The sequence below is a fragment of the Ascaphus truei genome, unplaced genomic scaffold (genome assembly GCF_040206685.1).
Source record: "Ascaphus truei isolate aAscTru1 unplaced genomic scaffold, aAscTru1.hap1 HAP1_SCAFFOLD_1427, whole genome shotgun sequence".
Lineage (NCBI taxonomy): Eukaryota > Metazoa > Chordata > Amphibia > Anura > Ascaphidae > Ascaphus > Ascaphus truei.
In genome coordinates, this window is record NW_027454310.1 from 32252 (window position 1) to 51690 (window position 19439).

Sequence of the window (19439 nt, forward strand, 5' to 3'; positions counted from 1 at the left end):
TTCTGTGTGCTACTGCTCCGAGTGGTAGTTACAATACTGGAGTGCTGTTTAACACTAGTGGATGCCTCCTGGGCCCACATCTTAATTTAGCTTGCTAAAACAATTACAAAAAGCCGAAAGGGGTATGGTGGTTGAGACCGCAGCCGAACACTAGCGGTCGCGTCCATGACGTCATAGTTTTTGCGTCATCTAAGCCCCGACGTGCGTTTTGTTCCAATAGGGAACTTCTTCGGAGGTGGGTGTTGACAGCGTTGCTGTTCTCCTTTTTGTATCCTCCCACACTAGCATAGGTAGACTGCTCCACCAATCAGAACACTCCTTTCGGGCTGATCATGGAAGGTAAAATGGGACACTACTATTGCCTAGGTTAAAAGCTGTACTTGAAACACAACGCTATGCTCAACAAAGTGGAGAATAAGTTAATGAATACAAATCTTAAAGGGAAGATATAGAAATGCCCATTATAAACCTGAATGTGTTAAGTGGATTATATTAGCAAGTATAAAATACTACCACTTCACAGCTACGGAGTGGAGTAAGGCTAAGGTCCTGCTGGAGGCTGCTGCACGCGTGCCTGGCTTTTTGGCGGCACGTGCACAGCTGACAACCGCGATCTGCGATGTGCTATCGGCGATTGGAGGTGCGGGGGGCGTGACCTTAACGGGGCTCGGAGCAGAGTTGTTTCGATCCATACAGTTGACTGCAATGAATCCTAATGTATTGACTCCAAAGACAGATTTTCTCTGCCCCTTCGCACCAGAGAGACAAACAGACACGGTACCAGGTAAAGGGTTAAACCATCGCACTCTGACCCTCACTTCCTCTTACCGGATCACTTAGTTCCCCGCTCACTTCACCATATAAAAGCCTTAAAAAAAGGATTATACATAGTTTTACTGTAGTTGCCAATATCCAGCCTCAGATTGGCTCCCTGGCGCACCATGTGACGCGTCGCCACTTGGGAAACCAATCCTTTTGTATCCTCTGCTGGCTGACATGTCACAGTGTGCAGTGATATAACAAAGAGTAAATGCTGCACACCACAATATAACGAGTGATACAATTACCGGTGCTCCCATCAATGTACGATCGGCTGCATCCAATCCACGGCATACAAAAAGGAATGAAGATGGGGCACACGGATTTCCAAAATAAAGAGATTTATTAAAGCATACACAACGTTTCGACCCTAAGGTCTTTGTCAAGTGCAAAAAGTGGTTAGTGTGCAGTGAGCCAGGAAGCAAGGGAGCACTGGGGACAGCTAGGGAGGATGTAAGGGGCTGGTGAGAGGGGCGCACGCAGCCGAGCGCGCTGCCGGCTGCACTGGGGACCTAGCTTAACTGTCCTCATATGCTTGACTTGTAATTCCACTATAATGGCTGTAATGACCATCATATTAATAGATATGATTCTATTACTCATATTATAAGGTTAGTTAAGATAATAAACACTTACTGGTGAGTCTTTACTACATTTGTATCTTGGTTCCCAATATATAGTTCTCTAAAGTTGACCAGGTAAGTAGAGTGATCTACAGGGATACCAAAAGTTGAATTATATGCTGTACCTATTAATATCAAAATAATTAAGTATGCCAAGATTAATTAATTCCAGGGGGAAACTGTCCAGAGGGTAAAACCGGAGTGCTTTATAGTAAGATATGTCAATTAAAGCAATAATGGTAATGAACCAAAAAAAAAAAAACTTTAAATTGAAATATGCTCAGGAAAGCCACATAGCTAAAAATTTCACTTAGTCAATGTGGTGATTGTGTACCTAACATATAGATCCATTTTGCCTCGGACTTGAGCAGAATGCTCTCCAAATCACCACATCTAGCACCTAGGGCAAAATGATCAATGCCATGGAAACTTAAAAAATCCGCATCCCCGTTATGCATATGGTTTACATGCCTGGCCACCGGCGTATCCACGTCATTCCTTATACAGCTAAACCCCGTTATAACGCGGGTCTCGGGGTCCACCCCGAGACCACCGCGTTACTAACGGGGTCGCGAGAAAAAAAAATGGCCGCCGCGCTTTAGCGCATATTCATCCCGCGGGACAGGAGATGGGAGCGGGCATGTCCCTCCGCTCCCCGCTTCCCCCTGTCACCGCGGGACAGGCCGCGGGGCAGGAGATGGGAGCGGGGATGTCTCTCCTGTCCCCGCTTCCCCCTGTCACCTCGGGACAGGCCGCGGGGCAGGAGATGGGAGCGGGGATGTCTCTCCTGTCCCCGCTTCCCCCTGTCACCTCGGGACAGGCCGCGGGGCAGGAGATGGGAGCGGGGATGTCCCTCCTGTCCCCGCTTCCCCCTGTCACCTCGGGACAGGCCGCGGGGCAGGAGATGGGAGCGGGGATGTCTCTCCTGTCCCCGCTTCCCCCTGTCACCTCGGGACAGGCCGCGGGGCAGGAGATGGGAGCGGGGATGTCCCTCCTGTCCCCGCTTCCCCCTGTCACCTCGGGACAGGCCGCGGGGCAGGAGATGGGAGCGGGGATGTCTCTCCTGTCCCCGCTTCCCCCTGTCACCTCGGGACAGGCCGCGGGGCAGGAGATGGGAGCGGGGATGTCTCTCCTGTCCCCGCTTCCCCCTGTCACCTCGGGACAGGCCGCGGGGCAGGAGATGGGAGCGGGGATGTCTCTCCTGTCCCCGCTTCCCCCTGTCACCTCGGGACAGGCCGCGGGGCAGGAGATGGGAGTGGGGATGTCCCCTCAGGTCGCCGCTTACCTCAGAACCATGCTGCCTGCATGGAGGTTGTAGCGGGGGGTTTCTTCTCCCCACCGCTGTCCCCGGTGCTCCCGCTGCCTGCGCGGGAGGAGGGGGGGGAGCGGGTGGTGGTGCTGGTCGCGGCCCGTCTGTGTAGAGTGAGAGAGTGTGTGTGTATGTATATATGGGAGAGAAAGTGTGTGTGTGTATATGGGTGTGTGAGTGTGGGTAAGTGTCTGAGTGTGTGTGTAAGTGTGTGTAAGTGTGTGTGAGTGTGTGTGAGTGTCTGTGAGTGTGTGAGTGTGTGTGAGTGTCTGTGAGTGTCTGTGAGTGTCTGTGAGTGTCTGTGAGTGTCTAAGTGTGTGTGAGTGTCTGTGAGTGTCTGTGAGTGTGTAAGTGTGTGTGAGTGTGTGTGAGTGTCTGTGAGTGTCTAAGTGTGTGTAAGTGTGTGTAAGTGTGTGTGAGTGTGTGTGAGTGTCTAAGTGTGTGTAAGTGTGTGTGTGTGTGTGTGTGTGTGAGTGTGTGTGAGTGTCTGTAAGTGTGCGTAAGTGTGCGTGAGTGTGCGTAAGTGTGTGTGAGTGTGCGTGAGTGTGGTCAGTGTGTGTGCAGTGTGTCAGTGTGAGCAATGAGCAGTGTGTGTGCAGTGTGCAGTGTGTGTGCAGTGTGGCAGTGAGCAATGAGCAGTGTGTGTGCAGTGAGTGTGTGCAGTGTGTCAGTGTGAGCAATGAGCAGTGTGTGTGCAGTGTGCAGTGTGTGTGCAGTGTGGCAGTGTGAGCAATGAGCAGTGTGTGTGCAGTGAGTGTGTGCAGTGTGCAAAAAAAAAAATGTAAAAAAATTTTTTTTAAAAATTTTTTTTTTTTTTTTTTTTTTTTTTAAAAAAAAACGGGAGCCACGGGAAAACCGCGTTATAACCGAATCGCGGTATAACGAGGCGCGTTATAACGGGGTTTAGCTGTAGTTCCAATATGCTCGAGGAACTGTCTAGTGGTTTTGCCCACGTACTTCATCCCACATCTGCACGTGGCCAGATATATCACACCATGAGTCTTGCCATTAATAAACTTCCTAATGGTAAATTTTTGGCTTTTATCCCAATTCCAAAATTCTTTAGACGGATTTAGAAAGCTGCATCCTTTGCAGGACCGACACACATATGTGCCAGCGGTCTTGGAGTGTAGCCACTTTTTTTTTTTTTTAATTGGTTCCACTTAATGGCTATGGACCAAGAGATCAGACAGGTTTTTTTTGTCTTTTGTAGGTAATTAAGGCAATTTTATTGAGGGTTTGTAACAGGGGACTTATCCCTGTTCAAAAATGTGCCTCTAATCCAGCAGTGTGGTGGTTAACTGCTGGTAGGCAATTAACCAACACCACCTGGCTGATTACAGGTGTCAGAAAAAGCCTGCCTCTGAGACAGGAAGGGGAGATTCTTCCTGAGCTCACACGTGAGCTGTGCTGACCCAGGAAGCAGAAAGAGCAGAATTCCTTAGTCTCACAATTGGGGGACTGAACCAAGGAAGGACAGATGTATTGAGCTGCAAGCTGACAACAAGCCAAAGAGGACAAGATTCTAAACCTGGATCCTGACATTGCCTTAACACACAAGGGTGCGGACCCAAGAGAGCAGAGAAACCTCCCCTACAGCTACAAGAGACAGATAAGACTTTGATTTTGTTTGCGGATTTTCACATGTTTGCTGTGTTTAAAGCGACAGGCGCAATAAAGCCTCACTTAAGTTTAACTTTAAATGGTCTCCATTGCGTGCCTCTGAACACGTCTCTTACAGGGTTCCTCTCAAATCCTCATTCTCCAACAAAATGTGCCAGTGGCGATTGAGTACGTCCCGGACACTGTGCCACTTCCTGTTGTATGTGCCTATAACTCTAATCGTCTGTTTAGGTGTAACTTGGTTGCTATTCTTTGCATACAGGAGGCTGTGGTGGTTTGTACTCTTAGTTCTCATATACGCCTTCCTTACAGTAGTTTTACTGTAACCACGATTCAAAAACTTTGATCTCATTATTTCTACCTGATGTCCGAACAGTGTCATTAGAGCAATTTCTCTTTGCCCTTAAGAATTGGCATGTGGGTATTCTCCGTACTAGAGCCCTAGGGTGGTGGCTTGAAGCCAACAAAAGATTATTCGCTGCCATGGTTTTTGTGTGGACAGTGGTGGTTATGGTACCATCTGGACCCTTGTTTATTACTACTGTAGGTCAAGAAGTTAGATTTTTACTTCATTTATTTCACACATTAATCTTAAATTGTGATTGTTCTGATATTGACGAAGTCGTGGAATGGGTCCATGGTGCTGTTCCATAGAACCAGCACGTCATCAATAAACCTTGATCATAACTCGATTTGAGTGTAGTCAGACATTTCCTCAGTGAAAAACTTGCACTCCTCCCACAAACCCAAGTAGATGTTCGCGTACTTAGGGGCGCATGTTGTCCCCATAGCCAAACCTTGGAGTTGGTGGTACATCTTCCCATTGAATAAAAAATACTTATGAACCTTGGGGTTCTTGACCATAATAAAAATCATACTCCTTTTTTTTTTTTTTTTTTTTTTTGTGATCACTTTGTTGTGAAAGCCCTTGTTGGAGAATTGTTCTCAAAACCTTGCAATATGCTAAGGTTGGGTTAGTGGATAAGACCTCATAACAATTGCCATCCCAATGTAACCTCAAGTTCTCCTGGATATAATATTTTTCTTCCAAAAGGACAATATCCCCCCCCCCCCCTTTGTAGGAGGGTTTTATTACTACATACATATCGATTAACTCTGAGGGCTTGTCTCTCCTCAAAGTTCATATTATTTATCCCTCCTTTTTGTGTAATGACTCTAGAACTTTGGTGACCAATTGCAAGAAGGCATCAATATTTGTACATGAGCTGATATTTGGGGTGAACTTACTCCTATGACCCAGGTTGGTAAAGGAGCCATGTCCAGGCTCTCTTTCACTGTCCTTCAACAATGTCATAAGATCTCTTAAATTCGCCAAATCTGGGTCATCGGGTGGATAACTAATTAGGCTTTAACAGAAGGTGGTCCTTCCGTTTGTATAATTTACATAAGGCCAGCTTATGTGCAAAAAGATTGATATCTTTGATCTACTCAAAAAGGTTCATGTCACAATCTTTGGGAATGACAGACCCTTTTTGAGGACATTGAGCTGGTTGGTTGTTAACACTTTAGGGGTTAAGTTAATGTTGATTAATGTTGACTCCACTCCTGCCTCTGTTTCTCCCTCTCCCCCTGTACCCCCAGACATCTGTCTTTGAGTTCTCTGGTCCCTTCTTGTCTTGAACCTCTTTCTCTTGGATTCTCCCCTCTCCCGATTTCGGGGTAACCCTAAAAAATGAGGTGGCCGCTTACTCTTAGATCCTGATGGGATCTCTGTAACTGACTGCTGTTCTACCTCATCCCCTCCCTCCGTATCAGAGTTATCCCACTCAGTGGAAGAATCATGAGGTTCATGATAATGACGCTTAGAATTTTATATATCTTCCCTGTCTTAAAATCATTGCAATCCCTTTGAAATTTCCTTTTGATTTTTCTCTTTGATTTCATTTATCAACTTATCCATATTCTTTTTCAACTTAATTTCTAAATCTTGATATCCCTGTATACCTTCCCTTTCTAAAAAAATGTCCAACCTTTTGAACAAATCTATTGTATCTGCCATCACAGTCTCCATGGGTAGTGATTTCCACATTTTAACATAAAGAACCCTTTTTTTTTTGTTGCTGGTGAACTCTCCTTTCCTCCAACCTTAAGGGATGAACCTGAGTCCTTTGTACTACCCTTGGGATTAATAGTTCTTTTGAAAGCTCCTTGTACTGTTCCCAGATATATTTGTATATAGTTATCATATCCCCTCTTAGTCGCCTCTTTTCTAATGTATATAAATCTAATTTAACTAGCCTCTCTTCAATATCTTTTATTAATTTGGTGGCTCTTCTCTGTACTATCTCTAGTTCCATAATGTTTTTTCTAAGGAGTGGTGCCCAAAATAGTACTCTATATTCAAGGTGTGGTATTACTAATGCTTTATAAAGGGGCATCATTGTTTACTTCCCTTCCATACATTGCCCGTTTAATGCAAGATAAGATCTCGTTTGCCTTTTGCAGCTACTGCATGACTTTGGGCACTATTTCATATCGTAATGATCATGACACGTTTGATGTCGCCCCAAACACAATGCACCATTAGTTGTAAAAAAAAAAATCTTGGTTTTTCCAATTTGGTTAATGAATACTTTTAGCATTTCCAATGTGAATTCTTGTTCTCCAAAACGGAATGTGATTTATGTCAAATTCCAAGTAATCTGTCTGCAAATCTTCACATCTATAGTATTCATGTCCCTGTGCCTGAAGGGCCAAAATATTATTTACAAACTTTTTGTTTGCCTTCCTCTGTATCAATATACTATAAATACAAATATAGGATAAGTATCTTAACTTTCTGTTGTCTAAATGTATCATAGTTTGAACTCTATGGACGTATGTCTTTCAATCTCATCTACTATGTAACTAACTATGTAGCAGATATATATATGCGTTTTCCACATTATACATTGTTATAGTCACTGAAAGACCTCAATAAATCTCTTGCCCACAACATAAACCATTAAATGATAATTGACACAAGCTGCATTGAAGAGGAGTAGCCCTGGTGATAATGCAATGAATTGGAGGCATTGACTTGTGACCAGTGCCAGCCCTATGAAATATTGTTTTTTTTTCTATTTTGTGTGTGTACGCGCGCACTTGGGGTTCACATAATGTTTGTCTTTCTTCACAGTTGGCTAGCGGAGCCTTCTCATACATTAAAGATACTGTTTTGTCTTCATTAAACCGTGATCCTACCGTGGACATCTCTCCAGACACAGTTGGGACCCTCAACCTGATAATGCTCGCACAGGCCCAGGAGGTGTTTTTCTTAAAAGCTACAAGAGGTAAATGTGCATGAAGTATTCAGACACAACTCTTTTATGTAAATGCTTCCTATTGTTAAGCAATGCCTACAACTAAAAATTCATGGGTTCTCTAGCGATCTGGTGCCTAAAGAGAACATAATATATGCAGTTAATTTAATTTATTTTTAATTCACATTACACGACGTTTTGGTAACATATGTTTTAAGGAAATTTATTAAAAGTAAAATTTTACACAATGTAGGAGTGCAGTATAGTGAATTCTTTTAGGAGGCACATTCATTTTGTGCTCTCCTTCCCCCCCCTTTTCTGAATATATGCATTGCCCTGTACTATTACTACTACTAATAATAATAACTTTATGTAGCGCTTTTTTTTTTCCCAATGGGACACAAAGCACTTCACTGTTGCAGAAAGGGAATAAGAAGAAAACATTTACGGTTATATATGAAACCACACACAAGGAAAGATACAATACAGGATGGAACGGTACTTTAGCTATTAAATGCAGATGAGATTGTGGTTCATTAAGTAAATGCCTGGTAAACCGGTAGGTCTTGAACCTGTGTTTTTTTTTTTTTATAACTTTATTTTTATTGGGTTTTACATTGCAATGTGTACAGGAGAAAAGGAAACCTAGTGTATAAGCACTCAATCACAACTAAATGTATAATGATAATGGTAAAATACTTTATTGGCAAACAATGAATAAAAAAATGGGGTTTAAAATAAAAAATATATCAAACAGCACGTTACTGTGATCATTTGTAACATAACGTAAGTAGTTAAGTAGTGTAAACATATGGGGATCCTTGATAGATATTCAGGATCTTGTGCTATAAATATAGCCTCCTATAGATATGGAGGTAGGGCCGTGATACGACCACCATACAAATAATGTCTCATCCAAGTATAGATGTATATTGTCAGAACGTATAGTTGTGAACGCTCTGAGTATATGGTGACATTAATGTGGTATATATATTAATACATCTAGGCAAACAATGCAGAGATATGTGTGTGGCTACCTGTTATATAGGTTAGTGAGTAACTGGTGGGTAAATCCCAGTCATCCGAACACTGAAAGCTGCTTTTCCGTAAGGGTAACACTAGTGGAAGCACTACGTAAGTAAGAGCCCCTTGAGCCGTAATATCCAAAGGACTGCAGGTATATGCGCAATTAAATGATTAGTACGAACACCCTCAATAAGGTACCTTAGCATATAGTGTCAACATAGGTAGCATAGACAAATTATATGGCTTGGCTACTGGGCTAATGGAAGGGGTACTTTTGCATCCTCAGTGAAGACATAAGCAGCTGATCGTGTATATCCTCAGCATGCGGTAAGTATTGCGGTAAGTATTGACACCGATATGCAGCTGATCCGTGCTGAAGGCATAAGCAGCTGATCGTGTATATCCTCAGCATGCGGTAAGTATTGTTGCAGTGGTAAGTATAGTGTATACCGTTAACCCACACAAACCCTCTGTCAGGGAAGTATTGGCAGGTAGATGCAGTAGAAGCACTAAAAGACTGCTGATCCGAGATATCAGCTAAATAGCCGAAGAATAAAGCTAGTGCTTCCTAAATACCGCATCAGCTGTTCCATGCCGGTATTTAGGAAGCACTAGCTTTATTCTTCGGCTATTTAGCTGATCCTCTAGTGACCCCAAGTAAACTCAGCCTGTATTGAATGCATTTATCACCCGATTGAGGAGGGCCTAATTGGATGACTATTTGCCTATTATTTGCATTCCGGGCTGACAGGGTTCAAAGGGGCTCTCTCTCTTTTCTGGTGCTTCGCTCGTGATAATATCTCGGATCAGCAGTCTTTTAGTGCTTCTACTGCATCTACCTGCCAATACTTCCCTGACAGAGGGTTTGTGTGGGTTAACGGTATACACTATACTTACCACTGCAATAACAGCTACCGCATGCTGAGGATATACACGATCAGCTGCTTATGCCTTCAGCACGGATCAGCTGCATATCGGTGTCAATACTTACCGCAATACTTACCGCATGCTGAGGATATACACGATCAGCTGCTTATGTCTTCACTGAGGATGCAAAAGTACCCCTTCCATTAGCCCAGTAGCCAAGCCATATAATTTGTCTAAGCTACCTATGTTGACACTATATGCTAAGGTACCTTATTGAGGGTGTTCGTACTAATCATTTAATTGCGCATATACCTGCAGTCCTTTGGATATTACGACTCAAGGGGCTTTTACTTACGTAGTGCTTCCACTAGTGTTACCCTTACGGAAAAGCAGCTTTCAGTGTTCGGATGACTGGGATTTACCCACCAGTTACTCACTAACCTATATAACAGGTAGCCACACACATATCTCTGCATTGTTTGCCTAGATGTATTAATATATACACCACATTAATGTCACCATATACTCAGAGCGTTCACAACTATACGTTCTGACAATATACATCTATACTTGGATGAGACATTATTTGTATGGTGGTCGTATCACGGCCCTACCTCCATATCTATAGGAGGCTATATTTATAGCACAAGATCCTGAATATCTATCAAGGATCCCCATATGTTTACACTACTTAACTACTTACAGTTATGTTACAAATGATCACAGTAACGTGCTGTTTGATATATTTTTTATTTTAAACCCCATTTTTTTTATTCATTGTTTGCCAATAAAGTATTTTACCATTATCATTATACATTTAGTTGTGATTGAGTGCTTATACACTAGGCTTCCTTTTCTCCTGTACACATTTATTCCCTACCTAGCTAGCACCTCACCGTGGTTCATTATTTAGCTGTGCGGGAGTTCCTTTTATGTGTAGTTTTACATTGTAAACATGATAACACATTCCATTGTCCAATACATATACACCCCGTAGTGTGTAGCACGGACAGACACGCAAGACAACTGACATGGGTGATACCAGATCACGACTTACAGGACCGACAAGACAGACAGGACTAACGTGAACGGGGAAACGAGGTGGAATGACACCAGGAGGGGAAAAAAATGGGGGGGGGGGGGTGGTGAGGGGCTGAGCACATGGTTTATCTATGCCTCTCGTATCGTCTTCCTCTTTGACTTTGGGCACCTGTTGTGCGCAAATCTGCATGTCTTCTATTCTAGACTTTACACGGACATCGTCTCTCCAGTCTCCCTATCTGTATCGTTGCTATGTGGTCGTGGACCCTGTCTGGTTACCGGAGAATGCATTTCTTTCTATCACTGCAATATTGTGGTAACATCTACCCCCAGAATGTCCGTCTGGGCCAGCCAAGGCGACCAGACCTTTAGGAAATTTGAGCCGGAGTCATTGATCAGACTCGTCAACTGCTCCATCCGACACACATGCCAAATTCTGTTCCTGATTTTGGAGATGATTGGTAATTCAGATTGTTTCCACAATGCTGCGATCTCGCAACGCGTAGCTGTTACAAAATGTGCTACCAATTTGTGTGTCGCGTTCGACACTCCCTGAATCCGCCTGCCCAGCAGGAACAGCCACCGGTCCAGGGGGATCTCTAAGTTGAGGATCCTTTGCAACCAGTCTCTAATCTTTTCCCAAATCGGGACCACCTTTGTGTAAGACCACAGCATGTGACGCAAGTCAGCTATTTCCCCGCATTGCTTAGGGCAAAGCGGGGAATATCCTCTGACAAATTTAGATAGTTTTAGTGGGGTATGGTACCAACGCATAAGGACCTTATATGCGTTCTCCTTTAACGTGATGCAGATTGAGCTCTTGACTGCTGCCTGCAGGATCCTGTCCCAGTCTTCTTCCTCTAAGGTCTCCCCTAGGTCTACTTCCCATTGTCTGATATAACTGAGTTTTGGTTCGTCCGCCGTCTCAGGACAGATCACCTCCCTGTACATCTTAGATGTTGGTCTCCTTGTGTCCGTTCCTCTGGAAACAGCTGCTCAAAATTTGTTCTGACTGGCCGAATTGGGAATTTGTTATAGAACACTTTGATCTGGAGGTACCTAAACAATTCAGAATTTGGTATTTCCTTTTTCAGCTTTGATGTGATCGAATGTTTTAATGGGCTTTCTACCCTCCAGATCCTTCAGTCACAAATATCCCGACTGGAACCACCGTGAGAAGTTAGTGCTATTCATGCCTGGAGCGAAATCTGGGTTGCCTACCAGTGGGGTCATCAAGGAATTTTTAGTGGTGAGAGAACAGCTACATTTGGATGCCTCCCACACCGCCAAGGAGTTAGAAACAGCCTGCAGCGGCAATCCTAGTGTAGTCCTACACTGTGTGGGTAACCAAATTAAGTTGTGCAGCTCCACTGGTGGACAGCACTCTCTCCAGTGTCACCCATCTCCGGAGGCCCGGGTCTGTGTGCCACTGAACAATTTGACATAATTGGGCTGCCTTGTAGTATGCCAACAAGCAAGGTACCGCCAACCCCCCCTCTCGAGGTAGGCCTCCTCAAGATATTTTTCTTCATTCTCGAACTCTTTTTATTCCAGATAAACTTCGTTATTCTCGACAATAGAGAGGATGTCTTCTTTTAGTAGGGGAACTGGGAGGGCTTGGAAAAGGTACAGCACTCTTGGAAGAAGATTCATCTTCACGCTGTGAATCCTCCTGATCCAAGAGATGCCACATTCCGCCCATCTCCTGAGATCCTCTCCTAAAGTCTTGAACAACCTGGGATAATTGGCCTTGTATAATGCCTTATAGTCCTTTGTGATATTAATCCCAAAATATTTGATCGCGGAGGTTTGCCATTTAAAATTGAAGTTTAATTCAATCAGTTTTTCTATCAGTTTGGGCAAATTTATGTTGAGGGCTTCTGATTTGGCCTGGTTAATTTTAAACCCTGAAATTTGGTTGAATCTCCCCAATATTGCAAAAACATTGGACAGAGAGGTAAGCGGTCTCGACAACGTTAGGATCACGTCATCTGCGTACAGTGCCACTTTATGTGACTGCTCTTTCAACGAAATCCCTGTTACATCGGGGTTTAGTCTCACATGCGCTGCCAGGGGTTCTACACATAGGGCAAACAGCAACGGGGACAAAGGGCAACCCCTTCCTTGTTCCGCTACGAATGTGAAATTGTTCTGATGGGAAGCCCTGGTGCCTCACCCTTGCCGTTGGGCCCTCGTATAGTGCCTAGTTGGCTCTCAGGAGGCGTTCTTCAAAGCCGAATACCTTCAGCGTCTCTCTTAGGTAAGGCCAATCTATTCTATCGAAGGCTTTCTCTGCATCCAGACTTAATACCATTGACGGGATATTTTGCTTCTGGGCCAGATCGATCAAGTCTATTATACGTCTGGTATTGTCTGCCGCTTGCCTGTCCCCGTTGAACCCTACCTGATCCGGATGAATCAACCTGGGAAGGACACTACCCACCCTGTTTGCTAGCATTTTGGGAAAAAAATTGATGTTGGCATTAATCAGAGAATTGGGCCGGTAGCTCTTACAGTCTGCCGTGTCCTTTCCCGGCTTATGGATCAGGGAGATAGACACCTGTAGCATTTGTGCTGGGAACGAGGCCCCTGCCAGGATTGAATTGAATAATTTTAAAAACTGTTGGGATAGTATTTTCAAATACTTTTTTATAATACAGGTTTGAAAAGCCACCTGGGCCTGGCGCCTTTGCTGGTTTAAGTGACTTTATTACCTCTGCTAGCTCCTCTAATGAGTAGTCTTTCTGTAACGCCTCTCGCTCCTCTCTGCTCAATGCCGGCAGCTGTGCTTCTTGTAGAAACCCTTTCAGATTCTCCCTCGTTTTCTAATTGTGGTCAACCTTATCTCCATCATAGAGCTTTTTGTAGTAGGATTTTAATTCCTCCACAATTCGCCTAGGATTAGAGGTAAGGTCCCCTCCCTGCATTCGGATAGATTGTATTTGGTAATTTGGCAACTTATTCCCAATCTTATTGGCAAGCAGGGTATCTGGCTTGTTCGCTTTTTCGTAAAACCTACGTTTGGTCCAGCCTAACTCCTTTTCGGCCTGGGAGGATAGCAACAAATTAAATTGATGTTTGGTGTCTAGTAGCTCTTTCAGAATATCGTCCTGTTTTAGTGTCTTAGGTAGAGCAGAAAGGGATACCAATTTCTCCCGCAGCTCCTTGATCTTACACTCACGCTCGCTTTTTCATCTAGCAGCCAAACTCATCAGAATTCACCTGAGGGGTAGCCTTATGGGCCTCCCAGAGCATGGAGTGTGACGACACACTACCCTCATGCTCCCTAAAATAGTCTTTGATCCTCTCCCCTACTTCCCTTTCAATGTCTGGGATCTTCAGCAGTAGCTCATTAAGCTTCCAGTTCGCTCCTGACCTGTCTAGCGAATTTAAGGTGCACCTCAGCTCAATCGGTGCGTGGTCTGACCACGAAATATCGTCTATCCCTGTGTGGAAGACCACTGGAACCATTCTATTAGACACAAGGAAGTAATCTATCCTGCTGTATCGGTTGTGTGGGTGGGAGAAGAAAGTGAATTCCTTAACTCCCTGGTGCTGCTCCCTCCAAATATCCACCAATTGGCAGTCCCGTAGGCCCTGTGTGATGGTTAGTATGTCCTGTCTGTGGGAAAGGTTAATCCCCGTGAATTTATCCAAGTCTGGGTTAAGCGTTCTGTTGAGGTCCCCTGCCACTATAGTGTTTCCTTTTGCTTCGTCGTGTAGCCTTCGAAAAAGAGTGGAAGAACTCCGGCGCTTGCTCACAAAGAGCATATATTGAGGCCTGGGTGAGCGGCTGGCCCTGTAGGGACCCTATAAGGATTATGTAACGCCCTTCCTTGTCTACTTGGAACGCAACTCTATTATGTATTGCGATAGCCACCCCTCTCTTCTTTACTCTGGCCGAGGCCATAAACACTGACCTAAAGTTCTTGTCCAAGAACCTGGGATAACTGTCTATGGAAAAATGAGTCTCCTGTAAGAAGACAATGTCCGTGTTGTGCCGTTTATAATCTCTAAATGCCAACTTGCGTTTAGCCGGGCCATTAAATCCTTTTACATTGTGCGATAAGCATCTAACTTCCCTACTCATCTTGAATCCATGCAGCGACCCTTCTGCTGTTGTGCGTTGAAGAGACTTTCTGGAATTGTGCCGCCACTGCGACGCCACCTTTTAATCGGCCGTTTTCGCATGCATAGAAGGGGGTGGGTAGGACACACAAGGGAAGGCCGAGGGAAAACAACATGACATAAACACATGAAACGCATAAACCTTGTCGTCGGCTTCAGGGCACTCCCTCCCCGATGCCATGTCCAGCGCCTTTGTGTTTAGGCTTATAGAGGTGGCCTCTCTCCGGAACCGGATGTTGCATCTGTGCCGCTCGTCGCCTCCCTCTGACGTGTCTCCGGGTTGCCGTCTCCATCAATGCCCACTCCAAGATGGCGTCCATCTGCCCGCCCCCAAGCTATGATGTATATCCGGTTTCCGGCGGCCGCCATTTTGGATCTGCCCTCGCACCAGGGATGAGGTGAGTGCGCGCTTTCTTCCCGCCTTCTCTGCTCTTCCTGGTCCTGCATTTCATGCTGGCTCTGGGGGGACTCCGCTGCCTCTGCCATCTTCCATCCACCAGGTCCACGCTCACAGGTATGTTTTTACTTTTTTATTTTTACAGGAACGGGTACTGCCGCGGGGTACTGCCGCGGTAGCGATGTGTATCCACAGGGTCCATCTACTGGCATTTCAGCAACTTTTTCTTTCAGCGTCCTCTTTGTGACTTTTCATGACACAACTTTTTTCCCAAGCCCCTAAACACCGGCAATCTGGGTAACTTTTCTGTGAGCATCTGCGTCCATTCCACCTCCTCAGCTCTTGTCCACTCTTGCCTTGGGGGACCTTGTATTTCCGGACCAGGTTGGCACCAGGGCTTCTTCCGCCTCCCCCCCCCACCCCCCCTCTGGCAGGGGCTCCTTTAAGGCTAAACTTGGCCACGAAAGCCGGGCCCTCCACTGGGTCTTTCATCGTGATGGCCCTCCCGTTCCGTACCACCATCAGGCCGAACGGGAAGGTCCACCTGTAGCGGATGTCCTGGTCCCTCAGTGTTTTGGTAATGGGAAGTTGGTTTAGTCTCCTGGCTAGCGTAGCCGGGGACAGATCCTGAAATATTCGCATCTTTGCGCCCTCGAATTCCACCACCGGCAGGGCCCTCGTCTTTCACAGTACCGCCTCCCTGGTAGTGTAGAAGTGCAGCCGTACTATGATGTCCCTTTGTTGCTCGGCTTGCATTGGTCTGGAACGCAGCGCTCTATGGCATCTGTCCATGGCTAATGCCTCCATAGGGCTGTCCGGGAGCATGGATTCTAGCCACCTCGAGGTAAACTCCTCACAGTCCCCTATCTCCTCTGGAACCCCCCTGATCCTGATATTATTTCTTCTTTCTCTTTTTTCCTGGTCTTCCTGACGCTCTTTTAATTCATCAATTTGTTTCTGCAGCTCCCCTGACCGGTTCTCCGTTTTTTTCACTACCTTTACCGTCAGGTCCATTTTATTTTCAAGTTCCCTGTTCGTTCCCCCAGGCTGTCCACATCTCTCCTCACCTCATTTATTTCAGCCTGCAGGAGTGCTTTCAGGTCTTTGTAAAGCCTTTCGAAATCACAGCGCCGAACAGCTAGTAAGGCTTGACTCCCCAGTCGCTCATCCTCCGCCTCCTGCTCTGTATCAGAGCCAGGATTTGAACTGGGCGCCATTTCCTCCGCCGTTCCGCTCGGTCCCGCACCTTCGAATTAGTGTCTCACGTCGGACAGTTTCTGTTTTTTTTTTCCCGTCGGCATACTCTGGACCATCTCCCCTGCTTTATACTAACTCCGCTGTTGTTTTGGGGCAACTTCTGATGTTTTGAAGGTTTTATTTTGTTGATTCTCTAAAACGAGGCACGGAGCTAGCTGATCAGACAACCATGCTCTTAGCCGTCGCACATGCGCCTTGACCCTGTTTTTATAGATTTCCTGAGATGGGGTATCGAACTGTATGAGGCAAAGTTTTCTGTAGACGGCGAGCAGTGCGGCTAAAAGCTCGAGCCCCAAAGGAAGTGAAGGAACTTCTCTGAACTTTTAGGAGTCCTTCATCTGCAGATCGAAGTGAGTGAATGGTAAAGTAGGGAACTAGAAGCTCTTTCAGATAACTGGGATTCTGGTCACATAGTACTTTGAACGTCAACAAGCCAATCTTGAAATAAATTTGCCATTTTACATGCAGCTAGTGCGGAGAATGGAGAACCGGTGTCATGTGGCAAGAACGGGCCAGATTAATAAACAACCTGGCTGCAGCATTCTGCCCCAACTGGTTTTTTGTTTTTTTCCCTGAAGTGTGCATTTCCGTTGTCCAGACGTGAGGACACAAAGGCATGGGCAAATGTAGTAAAATCCTCTGGCAGGGATCAAGTGCTTAATCCTGGCTATGTTCTTTAGATGGAAGAATGAAGATTTGATCACGACTGACACCTGATGTTTAAGGGTCAAATCATAGTCAAGGACAACATGAAGATTAAGCACATGGACAGAGTTGAGCAGCCTGGAGCACTCATGCTAAAGGCCAGTGAGTTGACGTAGCTGCAGTTTTGTTGTCTTCTGACGGGGAGTATCCACCACAAGCACTTCTTTCTTATCAGAATTCAACCTCAACCAACTGGAACTCATCTACTCTAGGAGCTCAGATAAACATTCATTGAAGTCTGATAATGGGTCAATCGTGCCTGATGCAACGGACAAGTAAAGCTTAGTGCCATCTGCATAGCAGTGATAACCGAGGCCATGCCTTCTGATTATGTCACTTAGTGGCAGCATGTACACTGCAACCAACATGGGAGAAAGGATAGAACCCTGTGGCAATCCACATGACAGGGGCATTGGTGCAGAGGAGTACATTCCTGAAAATATTCTCTGTGACCTGTCAGTGAGGAGATTTGACTGTGCCACACAATTGAAGGAAATCCATCAGGCTCTCCATTAAGATCCCATGTTCCACTATCAAATACTGCAGAGAGGTCAAGGAGTACTAAGATCTAACAGTCCCCTCCATCTCTCGCCATCAGGAGATCATTTAGCACACAAACCATTGTTGTTTCAGTGCTATACCATCTACTGAATCCTGACTGGAATGGGTCATACATTTCATGGCTTGATAGATTGTTTTTTTTTTAGTTGAGTTGCCACCACTTTCTCAATAACTTTATCTAGGAAAGGAAGGTTTGATACACACCCGAATTACCCATACAATCAGGGTCTGATGAAGGTGTTTTTTAGAAGACTAAGAAGACCTTGTTGGAAGATATACTATTTAGGAAGCCTGAATACAAATAATTTATCACATCTAGTAACATAAACTTCAACTGTGTACAATGTGTAAGCATTGACGTTTGAAAAAATGACATTGAATGTCATGGCATAAGCATAATAAGGATTTCAGATATAACCATCGTTTTTTTACAAAATATCTGGTCGTCAAAGAAAAACCTTGTAAAAGGGATAAAAGGTAATGCAATGTGTAGTGCAGAATAGCTTCCTCACAGCCATGTCGTTAACACTAACAGATTAAAAACATTTTTAAAGCTACTGTGTACCTTTGATCCGCTTTTTTTAAATCATTAATTATTGGCATAAACATTTTTATTTTTTTGGACACCATACAATTATCACGTCTTGCAAAATGTAGAATTCATTCTTAAAAGGCAAACAAGCTGAATTTGTACTTCAATTAGTTTTGCAGTTTTTTTGTATGAATGAGAGAAGAGAAGGTAGTCCACATAGTGGAATATATTAATTTGTTTATTGCTTAATACGCTTAGGTCTCTGGCATGCTTTCTCTGCCCCTCTCTCTCTTTGTCACTCCTCTTTCTTTTCCACATTGTATATCTCCCAGTATGTATGTCTTTATTTATATAGCGCCATTAATGTACATAGAGCTTCACAGTAGTAATACATATGACAATCATATAAATAACAAATAATGCAAATAACAGATCATGGGAATAAGTGCTTCAGACATAAATTTAACATTGTGGAAGAGGTGTCCCTGCTCTGAAGAGCTTACAATCTAATGGTAGGAAGAACATGCAGAGACAGTAGGAGGGCATTCTGGTAAGTGCGTCTGCAGGGGGCCAAGCTTTATGAATCATGTGTATAGTATTGGCCAAAGTGCTACTCATATACTTCTTTTAAGCAAGTGTGTCTTAATATGGGTCTTAAAGGTGGATAGAAAGGGTGCTAGTCTGGTATTGAGGGGGAGGGCATTCCAGTGATGTGGGGCAGTCAGTGAGATGTTTAAGTCGGGAGAGGGCTTTAGATGCGGGATTTGATAGGGAGCCAGGAGAGTGATTTCAGCAGGGGAGACGCTGAAACAGATTTAGGAAAGAGTTGTATGATTCTGGTAGCAGCCTTAAGGATAGATTGTAGGGGAGACAGGTGAGAGGCAGGAAGGCCGGACAGCAGGAGGTTGCAGTAATCGAGACGGGAGAGAATGAGGGCCTGAGTCAGAGTTTTAGCAGTCAAGGTACAGAGGAAAGGGTATATCTTTGTAATATTGCGGAGGGAAAAGCGTCAGGTTTTAGATACTTTTTGAATGTGAGGGGAGAATGTGAGAGAGGAGTCGTGTGACCCCTATGCAGCGTGCTTGGGCTACTGGGTGAATGATGGTACTTCCAACAGTAATGTGGAATGAGGTAGCAGGGCCAGGTCTGGGAGCAAGTATGAGGAGCTCTGTTTTTGCCATGTTGAGTTGAAGTCGGTGGAGGGTGATCCAGAATATCGCAGAGACATTCAGAAACTTTTGTCTGTACAGCAGGTGTAAGGTCAGTGGTTGAAAAGTAAATTTGTGGG

The 19439-nt window shown here is 44.8% G+C and overlaps 1 protein-coding gene across 1 annotated transcript in view; it reads left to right on the forward strand.

Annotated features, from left to right (window-relative positions):
• Positions 1-19439, forward strand: part of PDCD6IP (programmed cell death 6 interacting protein) — a 55913-nt gene that overhangs the window by 10607 nt on the left and 25867 nt on the right. Inside the window, exon 5 of the mRNA XM_075581578.1 lies at positions 7514-7667. Within this exon, the coding sequence (XP_075437693.1) occupies positions 7514-7667 (154 nt within the window). The remainder of the gene's footprint in view (positions 1-7513; positions 7668-19439) is intronic.